Source organism: Mucor velutinosus, assembly GCF_035048745.1.
Source record: "Mucor velutinosus strain NIH1002 chromosome Unknown tig00001542, whole genome shotgun sequence".
Lineage (NCBI taxonomy): Eukaryota > Fungi > Mucoromycota > Mucoromycetes > Mucorales > Mucoraceae > Mucor > Mucor velutinosus.
The window spans coordinates 1,041,062-1,052,986 of record NW_027041924.1 but is presented as its reverse complement, the minus strand read 5'-3'; the positions used below and the strand labels follow the sequence as shown (position 1 = coordinate 1,052,986).

Genomic DNA, 11,925 nt, shown 5'->3' with positions numbered 1-11,925 from the left:
TCCAATTTTCATCTACTGATAATCGTTCATTATGAAAGTAAGCACTTGACATATTGCTATATATGTCATTGTTATACTGAATCTATCCATAGCGATTTGGAGGAAAGAAGGCCGGAAATGCAGGCGACAAAAAGGTGATCAAGGCCAACCGACCTGCCAGAGCTGATTGGAAAGAAGGCATGAAGAAGAGGCAGGTGGGTGTGTCTGACATGACTCTGCTGACAAAGATTACGGATGAAGCGATCAATGAGAATCTGGAATTGCGTTGGAAAAATGGAGACATTTACGTAAGCTATCACAGTGCAAAGGAGAAGAGATGCCGTGATACTAACTCACGATGAGTAGACGTATATCGGCCATGTGCTCATCAGTGTAAATCCGTTTAAGGATCTAGGCATTTATACAGATGAGATATTGCAATCTTACAAAGGAAAGAACTTGTTGGAAGTAAGGATAGACATCAGTGTGTGTGTGTGTGTATATGTGTGTAAAAGATCGCTCACACCGACGGTGTAGGCTACACCGCATGTATTTGCAATCGCAGAAGCGTCGTATCACCACATGAACAGCTACCAGGAGAATCAGTGCATCATTATCAGTGGAGAATCGGGTGCTGGTAAAACGGAGGCAGCCAAACGAATCATGCAGTACATTGCTGCTGTCTCTGAAGGCAAGAGTGCTGCTATTCAAGAGATCAAGGACATGGTATTGGCTACAAATCCACTGTTGGAGAGTTTTGGTTGTGCAAAAACACTGAGAAACAATAATTCCAGTCGACATGGCAAATACCTCGAGATTCAGTTTAGTGCTCAAGGTGAGCCTGTGGGTGCAGTCATTACAAATTATTTGCTGGAGAAGGTGTGTACCATCCATTGTACGAACTGCATTGCATATATAGACTGAGCCTGTCCTGCGATGTAGAACCGTGTTGTTGGCCAGATTGAAAACGAGCGAAATTTCCATATCTTTTATCAACTTACGAAATCTGCTCCTGCTGAATACAAAGGTGGGCGCTGTTGCACTACTAGTTGTAGACGCTATACTCACATCTGAATTACATATGGATAGAGCAATATGGCTTGCAAGGTCCAGAGAGCTTTCTGTACACAAGCCGTAGTAATTGCTTGAACGTTGAAGGCATCAACGACATGAATGACTTTCAAGACACACTCAAGGCAATGGATGTCATTGGACTGCAACAAACAGAAAAAGACGACATCTTCAAGATGCTATCCGTTATTCTATGGCTCGGAAACATCATGTTCACAGAGAATGAGCAGGGCCATGCCGTGGTGACTGACGCAGAAGGTATGATCTACTAAACAAGACATGCATGTAGGCTTATCGTGCTTCATTAGTTGTCAATTTTATTGCCTATCTCACACAAGTAGAGTACGCGGATCTCAACAAGGCATTGACAGTGCGTATCATGGAAACACAGCATGGCGGTCGTCGTGGCAGTATTTACGAGGTGCCTCTCAACATCAATCAAGCAACATCCGTGCGAGACGCGCTTGCAAAATCTATTTACGAGCGACTGTTTGAATGGATTGTCACTCGCGTCAATGTCTCGTTACAAGCTCGAGCTGACGTACACCATACGATTGGTGTTTTGGATATCTACGGCTTTGAGATATTTGAAAACAATAATTTCGAGCAACTGTGTATCAACTATGTCAATGAAAAATTACAGCAAATTTTTATTGAGCTCACACTGAAGGCGGAACAAGACGAGTATGTCAAGGAGCAGATTGAGTGGACCCCCATCAAGTTTTTTGACAACAAAGTAGTGTGCGATTTGATCGAAGCGAAGCGTCCTCCTGGTATCTTTGCTGCTTTAAACGATGCGTGTGCTACTGCTCATGCAGATCCCGGAGCTGCTGACAGTTCGTTTGTTCAAAGACTAGGCTTCTTGTCTTCCAACCCTTACTTTGAAGCACGTGGGTCTCAATTCTTGGTTCGCCATTACGCAGGCGATGTGTATTATAACATTGCCGGCATCACTGACAAAAACAAGGATGCGCTATTGAAAGACCTACTGGATCTGGCAGCCAGCTCAAAGGACCCCTTTATCTCCAGCACACTATTTCCGGAGAGAATTGACCCCAACTCCAAAAAGAGGCCACCCACGGCAAGCGACAAGATCAAATTCTCTTGCAATGCGCTTGTAGAAAAGTTAATGATGTGCCACCCAAGCTATATTCGTACCATCAAACCCAACGACAATCGAAGTTCAACAGAATACAATGTGCAGAGAGTACACCATCAGATCAAATACCTTGGTTTATGCGAAAATATCCGCGTGAGAAGAGCCGGTTTTGCTTACAGAACTGTATTTGACAAGTTTGTCGAGAGGTTCTACCTGCTGTGTCCTGCTACTGGCTATGCTGGCGATTATATCTGGCAAGGAGATGCTCGAAGCGGCTGTTTGGAGATATTAAAGCACAACCACATACCTGCAGATGAATGGCAAATGGGCACTTCCAAGGTCTTTATTAAGCATCCGGAGACGATCTTTGGCTTGGAAGGGTTAAGAGACAAGTATTGGCACAATATGGCTATCCGTATTCAACGTGCCTGGAGGGCTCATATGCGGTACAAGAATGAATGCGCAGCAAAGATCCAGCGGTTCTGGAGAGGAAATAAGCACAATATTGGATATTTACAACTGAGAGACTACGGTCATCAACTACTAGGCAGTAAGAAAGAACGCCGGCGCTTCTCTTTGGTGAGTCAGCGTATGTTTCTGGGCGATTACCTGGACGTGCAAAATGGCTCTGGTCTAGCTACTATGATTCGTAACGCTATCAACCTCAAGCCTGGAGAGGAAATCTTGTTTAGCATGAAGGGTACCACGCTGGTTCCCAGAGCCATGCGTTCAAGCGTACCTAGTCCTCGAACATTTGTCATGACAAATCAAAAGTTTCATATCGTAGTTACCACAAAGAACGGGAAAGCAATTCAAATGGTAGATGAAAAGATGATCTTGCTAAACACCATTAGAAGTACCAGCGTCTCTACACTTCGTGATGATTGGGTTGTCTTGCATCTAGATACCTCGCCTGATGGCAGTGATTGTGTTATATCATGCGTTTTCAAGACTGAATTGCTTGCTCGTTTGTCTCAGGCTACCAATGGCAGAATCACAGTAAATGTAGAGCCTCAAATCCAATACAAAAAGAAGGGCGGAAAGATGGTTACCATGCAGTTTGTCAAAGATGAAAAGATTCCACGTGATGATTTCTACAAAAGCCATGTAGTGCGTGTTCCATCAGGTGAACCTGCTAATAGTCGTAAGTGTCTAGCAAGAAATGGCATGTACAATGACAATTTACTTAAATAATTGCTTTCAGAGTCTGGCCCTCCCGCTGCCAGAAAATCCAAGTTGCCTAGCAGCCAGCAGCATCCACAGGCAAAGAAACCTACTGCTGTTACTGCTGCTGCTAAGTCTATTCCACAAAAAATAGCAGCTCCTAAATCAGCTTTCGCATCCAATGTCAACAACGGAACTCAAGCTAGATCAAGTCTCCCTGCTCCTCCCATTTCCACGCCACAACCACCTGCTCCTGCTGTTCCATCCAAGCTACCTCTTTACAAAGCAATCTATCCATTCCAACCTCAAGAAGAAGGCGAAGTCTCATTCCAGAAGGGTGATACCATGGAAATTGTAGAAAAGGACGAAAATGGTTGGTGGCTGGCTCGTATCAATGGCAAGGATGGTTGGGTCCCAAGCAATTATCTGGAAGAATGCGTTGCCGTCAAACCTTCAATGCCTCCACCTCCACCTGTTAGAAGACGAGCACCGCCTCCAATCCCACAACAGCAACAACAACAACAACAACAACAACAACAACAACAACAAAATGTTCAGCAACCAACACCTCAATGTCAGCCTGAATCTATCACACCAGTCAATCGCATGAGTCAATATGGCGATGCAGTCTCTGTGATGCCAGGTGTAGGTGGTCCAACCACAAATGGCATTCCAGCATGGAGAGCTGCCTTGAATGCTAAGAATGCCTCTGCACACGAGGCAGTAAATGATACCACCGCAGCATCTACACCAGCAAGCAGAGGCCCGCCTGTGCCTGCTAAACCCTTTGTTCCTGGAAGTCGACCAACTCCCAGCATCCCATCATCAGCAGGCAAACCTGCGCCTAGTATTCCTGAAAGGCCTCAAGCAGCTCTCATTCCACAAGCACCACCTAGAAACAGTAGTCCGGCAGCACTTTCATTAGCTGATGCAGTAAGTATTTCATGTAAGGTGTATTTTATTAGATAATGGCTGATGAATAATGAATGTAGATTAAAGCAAGAAGACAGCAAGCAGCCGAAAGTGACGATGATGATGAGGACTGGTAGAAAAAGGTTATTGCTGCTCCTGTCTCTCTCTTCGTTTAGCCTAGTATCATTATTTTAGTACTCTTATTCATTCATAGACGCATTAAACACTTACATCAAAATACTCTTGAACATCCTCTTTTGTAACAATCTTGCCTTCTTCCTTGAATTTTCCAAAAAATTGCTTTAAATCTGACGCTAATGTTTGAAATGCTCTTACGCTCTCTATAGCTTGTACTCGGTCCATACGCTGCAACTGTTCCATGCCTACTTCAAGTAGAGACTTTCCGGCATCTTCGTCATTCTCAGGCTCCACGGTGTGTTCCTCCTCCAAAAGATATTCCACTTGATGCGTTTTGTAATCCTCCATACACTAGAAAATCGTTAATATACATACAAATAATAAGAGGACCTCCATTACCTTGACACATCTACATAGGCTTTGTCTCCAATCATCCTGTAAAAACACTTCGATGTGATCGTGTTCTGGAAGAAGCGATACATCCACTATAATATGATGATATGAGCTTATTTCAAACAGACTACAAGTGTATGCATTACCGTTTTGGCAATTCGATTCGCATTTCGCTTTCTTAAACACATTGACAATGATGTTTTGGTTGCTCGTAGGCTCTTCCTCTTCACGCTTTCTCTTTTCACCGGGAGTTGCCACTCCTTGATCTGAAGAAACCGTGTCTTGATTTGCCACTGCTGCTGTGTCCGCATTTGAAGTACCATCTGTCGCCGTAGTAGCCTCTGGAACTGCTACTGTGCTGTCCTCTTTCTGCTGTATATCCTTCACTTGTGATGCCGGTAATATCCACTGTTGAATAGGCTCATCTCCCTTTGACAGACCATAACTGAATTTGGCATCCTTTCCATTCATCAAAAAGGGGTATTTCTTTGTGCAATCTCGGCAAATGTAACAATCAAACTCATCAATGGCTTCGGGGATCTATATTTTGACAGATGAAGCAGGAAACGCGTTAGTGATTAACAAGACTTACACGCGTTTTGATATTTACATTTCCGATACATCTTTCATGATACCAGTCTTCACAGACAATACACTAAAGTCGGACGATGAGCAAACAGCATCTGCTTGTGGAAAGCATACAAAACGCTACCTGATACATGGTTTCCTCTTCTTTTTCGGGATCATAGGTTTGATTACATCTAAATAAACGGAATAAATGATATACCCTCCTACTATTAACGAAGATTGCAACACTACCGGCAGTATAGATTATTAAAGTTGTGGTTGTATTGGTTCTTTTCATTTGCTGCAAACTCTAATTTTTCAGGCACCATTCGAGAGCAGGCATGCCCACCGAATTTTCCTGATAAACCACAATCGCATCTGAAAGCTCTCTTTGGAAACAGCTCAAACAAATCATGGCTGGCATGACAAGCAATGGAACAGCTATAGCACATACCAGCAGGCTCTTCGTTTTGATCTACGGTACAAGTTTTGCACGCATAAAGGGGCTGACGGATGTAACCCAAGGAAAAAGTGCATTTGTCAAAGTTTCCGGGAAGAATGTCTTGAGCATCCTTCTCTAGTTTCTCTTGTCGCTGGATGTAATCTAACGCAGTTTCAGTGTCGTCTTCTTTGTTGATATTGTTTGTCATTGGGTTGCCTAATTGATGTAACGATTGGTGTTCAAAGAGAGAGAGAAAAAAAGAGAAAAAGAGAAATGAAAGCTTTATTCAAGAAGGCAAACACATCACTTTAAGCTGTACTGGGTTTCAATTAATTGCTCTATAAGCAGGTGGAGCATCTTCCCACATTTCATCATTTTGCTCCATCTCTGCTTCGTCTTCCTCCTCCTCGCCGTCGCCGTCGTCTTCGTCAATGTCTTCCCATTGATCGTCTTCAAATACTAACGGAATATCAGGCCGTGTATTGTCCCCAAAGAGAGCGCCTTGCTGAAATGTTCTCTCTCCAAGCACGTTGTAACAATCCTGCAAATCAATGTAGCGCAAAGTTTTACATTCACTAGTCACTTTATCCACGCCTATCTCTGATATGTATTCGCATCCTGGCAAGTGCAGATGTGTCAATAGAATAAACTTGGTGGCTATCAGATTCAGTGAGTTGTCTGTGATGTGTGTCGATCCCAAGTAGAGCTCTTGTATGTACGGGCAGTTGTTCACCAGTGCTTCTATTGATTCATCACCGATTAATTCGCATTGATCCACTGACAATATCCTCAGATCGTGCAACGGCTTTGTAATCTTTATTAGTGCTTTGTTGGTTCTATAAAGTTGATCTATCAGTAAAGCACGTATGAGCTTCATATTATACACTTACAGTTGTGAGCATAGATCTAAATTGAGCAACTCGAGATCCGGCGTCTTTTCAGATAAGGTGAACAGGAGATTGTTTATCTTGAATGAATCCCAACGGTGAGGTACCATGTGCAGATCAATATGCCGAACAAACAATCCATTAGCCTCGGTTAACGTAGTTGCAAACAACTCAAAGCAGCTGAATGACTCGAATTTAGGTGTTTTGAATAAAAGTGGTAACGAAACCTCATGGAGTTTCTTGCATGTTCTGTTGATTTGTAATAGTGCTGATTGATCTTCTTTTAGATAGCTTAGTATTTGCGATAATGTCTCATACGCTAATCTTGTATCCATAATGAATGTAAAAAGAAGAAAAGCAAAAATTTTGCATGTCGCAGTATTAAGGAACTACGTTGAGTATGATTGGATGATTTATCCAGACATTGGGGAAGAATCATAGTTCTATTGCTTGGTAATTGTTTGAATGGAGGATACGTAAAGGCGGATATACAATCAATTGTGCAGATGAGAGTGCAGGCAAGTTTGCAGTCTTTGTCAAAGAATGTCATCATCCAATAGTTTACTAATGTCGTCTACTTTATGGCCTGTAACTGCTAATGGAAATAACTTGCCCTCAAAATTGAAGTGCAATTGATGTCTATCAAACATATACATACATCATGATTGCATGATCGAAATTGGAACAAAACGATTCATCGTTCCTGTAGAAATCACGTTGGCCTGCATAACGAGCCTTTGGCTAGTATCGCAAAATTGATATAGCTAAAATGTTAGAAGAGCCTTGATTACTGATTGATGTAAAATCACACACCATAGAAAAGTTTATGCTTCGGATGGCTTTCTACCTTCGTTTCGCTTCGGTGAAAACCAACCTGCGCAGCAGCTTCTCGCGCTACTGATTGCCCTTGCGTATCTCATCAGAATACTGCTACCTTCATGTTGACTTTCTACTTACACATGAAAATACTTCATAGTATCAGTGGATCTGATCCTTATGTGATGCTCTACACCCATATACACGTAGCTACTTCATATATGAGGCAGGTCTGACAGATGCCTGGAAACTCAGTTTCCATATTAATAAGGCTGTAAAAGTGTGTAGGGACTGAACATTTATTATAATATGACTAATGCTAGCTATTAGGACAGGGGAGTTCTGTTTTGAAGATGGTATAATAATAACAGTGACTAGAGCTCGCACCCGTCATATGCAATGTGAGCAACATGAATCTTTTGCACCTCGCCTTAGGATTCGCCCTCAGATGGGCAATTTGCAACAACCAACTATGTTATATATATATAAAACATAAGCTTCAGAGTTAATATAAAGTAGCTATATAAAGCTATTGTGCTTTTGAATTCGTATTCCCCTCTTATTATCCTTACAAACATGGATTGTCTTTACTTGAAGATACTCCTGGTAGCAGGCCAAGGTGGTTGTATCTCCGACGTTTTTTCTTCCTCGAAATTTTTGATCAATTTTCGACTTCGTCAGTCTATTTTGCCAGATTCGACTATATAAACTGCGATGATTATCCCAAACTCTCTTAAGCTTTCTAGAAGTACTTTTCAAGGCGCATCCAACGATGTTAACTATAATAAATGTTTTGAATAAACTTATTGGGCAATATCATAAAATATGAAATGATGTTTTTGGCAAAAATGTCGAGATTTTACATATCAAGGTGTCACAAATAAGGTTTCAGGGGTTGCATTGGATCAAGAGAAAAGTTTTGATGTTATATGTATCATAGTAAAGGTCCTTATTTTTGAGGTCAAAAACGCGATTGTTTGTTTTTCGATGATTTCCATGAGGTATCACTCATGGTTTTTTGTCGATTTTGACGATCTCGAAAAAGTTGAGCAAAAGTGTTAGGAAGTAACTGCTAATTGAGAGCAATTGTTTGATACTATTCTGGTGGTCTCAAACAGCCTCTAACACGAAAAAATACGGCTAAAATACATCCAATTATGCTGTGTTTTGCACATTTCAGAGTAGTGAGAGGGATTGCAGATATGCTGTATGCTCGTAAATGAGATAGTCTCATGTATACGGTTGTGAGACATCGTGGAAGAGACAAATGCGCATTCATAACAGGGTTCTACTTGAGAATCTGTAGCAAAAACGTGATAAAATTGGCAATATAAAACGCGAAGCGAACTCGCACTCAATAATAAACGTACGAACTTTCGAGATCGTCCACCATCTGATTATAAGAAATGCACCGAGATAAAGCTATCGTACCTGACTTTTTTTTTTATTTTTTATTTTTATTTTTATTTTTTTGCATGGATCATGTGTAACTGGCTTGTCAACCAAACGTCGAGACTGCAAATGAGGTGCCAAGCAAAGCTTAGGTTGGTTTGTTGTAGCTGCACATCTGCCAGTGAAGCCGAACTATAGTAATTCCTGTAGGACAACATTACGTAATACGTGATTGACCACATAGAGTATTAGTGTCAATTGTAGTCATCAATTGTAAGGAAATGACATCAGGTTTCCGTTATTACAATAGATGCAATCTTAGTTGATACTTGGGTTCGTGTTTGGGTCATCTTAATTCTCGGTGACATTGTCCCGGTGGAGAGCAACAGTGCATTTAAGCTGTGTAAGCGGAAAGATGGGATATAAATCTTTTGAGTAACGGAATTCACATACTCTGGCCAATGATGAACACACACAATGCAGGTGTGCTACAGTTACTCAATATATCAAAATGAAATGATTCGAATTAACGCAATTGTCAGCAATAGAGCAATCATTTGTACGTTAGTAACAAACAAGCACAATGTCATGCCTTGTATTTAATTTCATGCAACATGTACGAAAAAGTAAAGCCACCCAGTTTTGGCATCTTACATGTAAATCACATGTTGATCCAACAAGCACCATTTTTCCAGTGCCTCGTGCTAAAAAACCAAAATCATTTGGTAGTACAACAGATTTACAGAAAAAAAAAAGAGAAGATTATAAACGGGAGGAATATTATTACAACAAGAAAACAGTTGATTTTGTTAGGGAGGCGAACCTATATATGAAATTGGGGGGGGGGGAATATTTACAAAATTTAGAGTATATGCTATGGGAGATCAGATGTGTTTAGGATCTCTCAAGCTTAAAATACTCCGAACATCAGCAGTAAAGCGTAGTGCATCTAATAAGGGTAGTAAATCTAGTAGACAATCGTCTTTAGGGTTGGATATCCAGGTAGGTAATGGAATGGCATTCTCTTGACACAGTTCATACGCTGACGGGCTATTGTCAATCAAGCAAACTTTGGATAGATCAGATTCAGCAAGAGAGATGTCTTTTAGAAAGTTTCCATTTTTAAGCAAACATGACTAGAATCATGTGAATACACAGGATAATTTGTTTGTATATTATCACAACCAGCATACCTGTCTAAAATAGCGTTGGCTGATAAATGTTTGATCTTGGTCCAGCCAGTCAATGACAGGGTCAGCGTATTCTGACATGGAAGCAGTGAAGATAACCACTTTATACCATTGACTTATCTGTGCGCATAGTTTAGTATTCTGTTGGTATGATCAAGTATACAGCAATACATACAGTCGACAGAAAGAAATCAACATGTGGTCTCTTGTAGACTTGATACAAAATGCTTTGTTTATCACTCGTTACTTCAATTGTTTTTTTCTTGATCGAGGCATTCACAGTTGATTCGGTCGTTCCCATCCTGACTGAGTGGACCAGCGTTTCATCTAGATCTAGCACCAGCGTCTTTCCCTTATAATATTGAAGGTTTATTGAGTTATGCACTGTCGTAGATGTTTTTGTAACAGGAGTTTGAGTTTTAATGAATAATATCGATTGAAGATATTTATATAGAAACGTGAATAGCTGATACAATTGCTGAAATATAAGGGGCCTTGTAGTCGTTGTGGTACTTGGTGTGCTAGTTTTTGGCATCTCGATGAGTGTAGTAAAGAAAGAAAAAGGAATAAAATCATGTTTTTTTTGTCTTTCAAATCGCTTTAACAGTGACGTAAATTTTGCTATACATCCCAAATCAAGGTGTCTAATGAAATAAGCATATTTACCCGCTAAAACACATTATCAATCACACTATATATATACGCACGACAAAGGTACTGGTTGTATTGATCAAAGGCTGAGCATTATTTATTTATTTTCATTTCCCCTCCCCCCTCCTTCCTCTTTCTCTCTCTCTCTCTTTCTCCCTCATTTCCAACATTTGAACAACATGTTGACCCCTTTCACCCACCTCTTTATATCGAAAAACCGTAAAGTCAACTTTGAATTGTCGCTGATCATTCGAGATTTAGTCAATGTGCCACTTGTGAGTGGCTATTACTATGTCAATTGGAAGCTGCGAAATGCATCGCATACAACAGGCACAACAGAAAGGTAAGATTTGATACTAAGATATCCTTGGACGATCTCTAATTGGGGAGGTCCGTTAGAGTGCACATTAAAGATCACCAAATTACATGGAATCATCCAATCAATACAATGGTGCAACTAGTCATCAACAAGCAGCAGGTGCTCAACGATTGCGAGCTGAAACTCGACATTTATCAGAAAGGCGGCAAAGAGATTGGCACATTATCAATCAATTTGTCTGAATACGCTGGTTCAGGAGTAACAACCGAACGATACCTACTGCAAAACTGTAAATTTAATTCGACTATTAAGGTATTATAACATCATTATGGGCTTCTTGTGGTCGACGTTACTAAGCTTATCTTGTTTATTATTATTTGTATCACTCTGTTGTGTATTAGCTATCATTACGGATGAATATAAAACCCGATTCCACGTCAAACCAACCATCATCATACCCTCAATTCCAAACGTAATGTCTATCGTAGTGTGTAACACTTGTCAATGTCGAACTTAACAGTGCAAATAGGCCCCCGTTATCGAGAAAGCAGATTTTCAAAGATATACCCACTGTCATTCAAGAACGGAAGGAGCGAAACAAAAAGGTCGATCTGCCTCCTCCTATATTGACCATTCGCAAATCACAATCCGTCATGTCGTTGGTAAGTATTTAACTGCCCATCTTATTCTCCATGTACTGATACATTGGAATGAAGCCGGGATTCTGTAAATTGCAGACCTCAAACGAAGAACCATCTCCTATAGACGTCGTAGAAAAACTGTTTGCAGTGAGAGTCGTGGAGCCAGTTTGAAGCATTTGACATGCGAATGGATCTTGAAACAAGAAGGGCCATGCTTGATTCAGTCACAGCGATGTGGTGTATAACATCCCTTTCTCCATAAAG

General features: G+C 40.9%; 5 protein-coding genes across 5 annotated transcripts; 2 read left to right on the top strand and 3 right to left on the bottom strand.

The window, feature by feature from the left end:
• Positions 1 to 31: 31 nt before the first annotated feature.
• Positions 32 to 4,362, top strand: ATC70_005029 (uncharacterized protein; the record flags this gene model as incomplete). Its single annotated transcript, XM_064824328.1, has 9 exons — positions 32 to 37; positions 93 to 287; positions 346 to 447; positions 517 to 858; positions 922 to 1,006; positions 1,069 to 1,308; positions 1,359 to 3,293; positions 3,354 to 4,246; positions 4,306 to 4,362. The coding sequence occupies 9 exons, from the start codon at positions 32 to 34 to the stop codon at positions 4,360 to 4,362; spliced, it is 3,855 nt and encodes a 1,284-aa protein (XP_064677264.1).
• A 7-nt stretch (positions 4,363 to 4,369) lies between these two features.
• On the bottom strand, positions 4,370 to 5,973 carry ATC70_005028 (uncharacterized protein; the record flags this gene model as incomplete). The annotated part of the gene is made up of 7 exons (XM_064824327.1): positions 4,370 to 4,402; positions 4,457 to 4,714; positions 4,763 to 4,848; positions 4,903 to 5,296; positions 5,367 to 5,411; positions 5,469 to 5,517; positions 5,576 to 5,973. The coding sequence occupies 7 exons, from the start codon at positions 5,971 to 5,973 to the stop codon at positions 4,370 to 4,372; spliced, it is 1,263 nt and encodes a 420-aa protein (XP_064677263.1).
• A 117-nt stretch (positions 5,974 to 6,090) lies between these two features.
• Positions 6,091 to 6,987, bottom strand: VTC2_2 (Phosphate metabolism transcription protein; the record flags this gene model as incomplete). Its single annotated transcript, XM_064824326.1, has 2 exons — positions 6,091 to 6,601; positions 6,656 to 6,987. 2 exons carry the CDS (start codon positions 6,985 to 6,987, stop codon positions 6,091 to 6,093), a joined length of 843 nt encoding a protein of 280 aa, XP_064677262.1.
• Positions 6,988 to 9,744: 2,757 nt separating this feature from the next.
• ATC70_005026 (uncharacterized protein) lies at positions 9,745 to 10,351 on the bottom strand (the record flags this gene model as incomplete). Its single annotated transcript, XM_064824325.1, has 3 exons — positions 9,745 to 9,996; positions 10,054 to 10,170; positions 10,226 to 10,351. 3 exons carry the CDS (start codon positions 10,349 to 10,351, stop codon positions 9,745 to 9,747), a joined length of 495 nt encoding a protein of 164 aa, XP_064677261.1.
• Positions 10,352 to 10,880: 529 nt separating this feature from the next.
• On the top strand, positions 10,881 to 11,832 carry ATC70_005025 (uncharacterized protein; the record flags this gene model as incomplete). The annotated part of the gene is made up of 5 exons (XM_064824324.1): positions 10,881 to 11,044; positions 11,101 to 11,332; positions 11,422 to 11,492; positions 11,550 to 11,682; positions 11,737 to 11,832. The coding sequence occupies 5 exons, from the start codon at positions 10,881 to 10,883 to the stop codon at positions 11,830 to 11,832; spliced, it is 696 nt and encodes a 231-aa protein (XP_064677260.1).
• Between the last annotated feature and the right edge of the window lie 93 nt (positions 11,833 to 11,925).